The following is a 3,397-nucleotide window of genomic DNA, read 5'->3' as shown; positions in this document are numbered from 1 at the left end:
TCTAGAAGATAAATTCACCAACGGATTTCTACCGGACGTTTAACGGATAAAACGGACGATGAACGAATGAGAAACGGACTTCTACCGGACGTGAAACGGACAAAACGGATGATGAACGGATCTGAAACGGATAAATGCCAATTGAAAATTTCGCGTCAGAAATGCCAATTATTAGGTACGTCAGGTTAATGAATTTTAATTATTCATAATCGAAGGCACGTCTTCACAATCAAGCAGCTCTTTTTCATGCTAGACACTGCTCTTTGTCGGTATTTTGAAGAACAAACCAAAACCGTTAGGCGTCAGTTCGTGCTATCCGGTAAGGTGTGACCGAGGCGTAAAGGACAACCAAGTAAACCACGTATACTAGTAGTTGTAAATTCCGATGAAAATTACCAAAAGGTTACTACATCCATTCAAGCTGCATTTGTCTTTACATGTATTTACTACTGCAAAATTTGTAAAAAAATGAATACACCACGAAAAATAGTATGTAGTAATTAAAGAAGTCATGACACTCTAAATAATATCTTATTTACACAGTACAGTCCTAAAATTTGAATTCATTGTCATCGATATGTTAGTATTTTATAGGTATAAAAGATTACTTTATCTAAAGGTGTCAGGTTTTTAAATTTTAGTTTAAGATATTCTGCACGGCTAAATGCATTGCTTTGTGTTTGTTATTATTGTAGTGTAGTTAAGACCATATATAATGACTATGTTACTATTTATAGTCGTGGATAATTATGTGAGATAGTATTTCCCAGGTATAATGTGAACAAAATGTTCTAAACGGAGATTTACATGATGGCATTATCAAATTCTCTTCAGAGTGGACAAATTCCAATGCTCTGTCAGATGTGTGAGGAATCTAATGAGATTAAATGGAAATGTATACAATGTAACTTTCTCTTGTGTACAAAATGTCAAAAACTTCACAAGAAAGTAAAATCTGACAACCAGCATACCATCATAGACATAATGGACATTGCTACACATCAAGAAGAAGTAAATGATCAACCAGACATAAATAATATTCCATGTAGTGTTCATAATGGACAAAACTGTTGCCTGTTTTGCCAGACATGTGAAGAAGTTATCTGCCCTTTATGTATTCTTAGCACTCATGCCAAACATAAAATGACAAAATTAGATGAAGGATACAAGTTAACATTGAAAGCTATCAAAAATTTTCATTCTGAAGTTGAAGAAACCATTTTACAAACTGAGAAGGTATTATCTAGACTGAATGTAAAGGAATCATCTGAAATATCAAAATATGAAACGGAAAGGCAGAAAATTCTGAAACGGGAAAGAGTTTTAAAGAAAGAAGTTGAAAAGCATACAAAGAATCTTTTGACTGAACTTGATCAACGTAGGGATCCTCTAATGACATCAGTTCAGGATGAAAAAAATAAATCAGAGAAGATGAAAAAAGATTTAGAAAATCGTAGAGAGAGTCTAAGTTATTCCATTAGTCGGAACAATGCAAGTGAAGTTTTCAACATATTTAAACAGGAAAGAGTAATTAGAGCAGACAGGAAACAGAAGGTAGAACCAGTCAACACTAAGTTAAAGGGATTGCCACAATATGTACCAGGACAACAACCAATTTTGATAGCGCAGCATGGAGAATTGACTGAACTAAAAGTTGATGATGACCAGACAACCCTAAATTTCAAGTGGTACAGCAATTTAAAACTAAACTGAGACTTATTGACAATTTAGTCTGCTGTGAAGATGGAACACTGTGGATAAACCACTGGTGTAGTAGTATATTACAGAAGATACGACTAAACACAGGATCAGTACAGGTACAAGTTATCAAGAAACTTAAAGCATCTCCCTTTAATATGGCTTTATTACCGACAGAAGATTTACTGATATCTTTCAAAGAACCTGTTCTTCAAATACTTTCCAAGACAACTGGAGAAATAAACCAGTCAACATACAGCTTTTCGCCTCTTCTAACCGTAGCTGTTCATATAACCAAAGCTAACCAAATAATAGTAGGGGTAAGAGAAAGGGGAGAGCCATTCCCAATCAAAGGTCCTAGACAAATCATTGTGATGGATATGGATGGAAGGAGAGAAAAAGTTTACCATTTAGACAATGATGGGCAATCAATCTTTACAGTTCCTGCAAGAATAACTTCAGACAATGACAATAACATTTTTGTTCTAGATCGTCTAAATACAGATTGGGATGGTAGGATAGTGGCAATAAATAAAAGCAAATGGAATGAGATGGGTATATAGCGGTCATCAACATATCAACAAACAACACAACTTCAGGCCTAGAGATTTATTGGCTACAAAATCCAGGGGCGTAGCTAGGTACTCAGTCAACTGTAGGCACCAATCGGCAGGGGGTCTGGGGGCCGCTCAAGGCCCCCAGTAGGTCCAGGGCAGAGCCCTGGTAGGGGGTGGGGGGGGGGCGAAGCCCCCCGACGGAAAACGGTTTTCAGCGTTTTAGCTGCAAAATTTTATGTACAAAATGTTAAATTTACTGGTTGTTTAATCAAGAAAATTATAATGTACATGATGAAAAGTTCGAAGAATTATGAATTATAATTTACCATAACATCTGACTGGTGAATTAAAAATATAAACGCAGTACAATCGGAAATGATATTAAAAACAAAAAAAAATACAATATGCATTGCCCAGCGTAGATCAGCGTATTCCTCTAATTAAGCAGTACAACCTGTTTGGTATTTTCATATCTCTGATTTTAATTTAATTAACAGTACATATTGGCGATCATTCCTTAAAAAAAAGGCACGTAAACAATGATATTACTTTATAATAAAACTATCCTTTTGGCTAGACATCAACCATCAATCTTTTGATTCTTAAACCTTCACCGAAGTCACACAAACATATACACACAATAGTCGATGCCTTATGCAAAAGTTCTGTTCTGTTCATACTATCGTAACATAATTCAAGAAATTCATATGTCTTTATATCCTCTACTTTAAAATCCCTACCTGCTTAGGAGTTTGAAAATTGTGGTCATCAACGCAGATAAGGGAGTTCCCAAAATTACTGGAAACTAGTTGATTGATTGATTTTCATAAATATTTATGCGAGTTCAGGATTTTAATAAATATTTATGCAAGTTAAGCATAATTTGTTTTAGCAATAAATACAACAGGGATCTAGGTCCTGTTATAAGTGTCGTTCGGGACGAAGTTCTAGAAATTTTAAGATGCCATGCATTGCAATTGAAAAATGATGGATTTATATTGGATAGGAGCAGAAATTTTGCATTTCGGCAGACCAACTACGAACTCATCAAAGAGTAGCATTCTCTCTACAGCTAGGCGTCGGATTTAATGTCCCCATTCTAACCAGACGTGACTGTGTATTTATACATCCTGCACAGCCAA

General features: G+C 35.3%; 1 protein-coding gene across 1 annotated transcript; it reads left to right on the top strand.

The window, feature by feature from the left end:
* Positions 1-771: 771 nt before the first annotated feature.
* LOC134701487 (E3 ubiquitin-protein ligase TRIM45-like) lies at positions 772-1,812 on the top strand. The gene has a single exon (XM_063562639.1). The coding sequence runs from the start codon at positions 808-810 to the stop codon at positions 1,711-1,713; it is 906 nt and encodes a 301-aa protein (XP_063418709.1). The 5' UTR covers positions 772-807; the 3' UTR covers positions 1,714-1,812.
* Positions 1,813-3,397: the final 1,585 nt, after the last annotated feature.

The sequence above is a fragment of the Mytilus trossulus genome, unplaced genomic scaffold (assembly GCF_036588685.1).
Source record: "Mytilus trossulus isolate FHL-02 unplaced genomic scaffold, PNRI_Mtr1.1.1.hap1 h1tg000244l__unscaffolded, whole genome shotgun sequence".
Classification (NCBI taxonomy): Eukaryota; Metazoa; Mollusca; class Bivalvia; order Mytilida; family Mytilidae; genus Mytilus; species Mytilus trossulus.
Note: the sequence above shows the minus strand (reverse complement) of the source record. Positions and strands in the feature narration are given on the sequence as shown.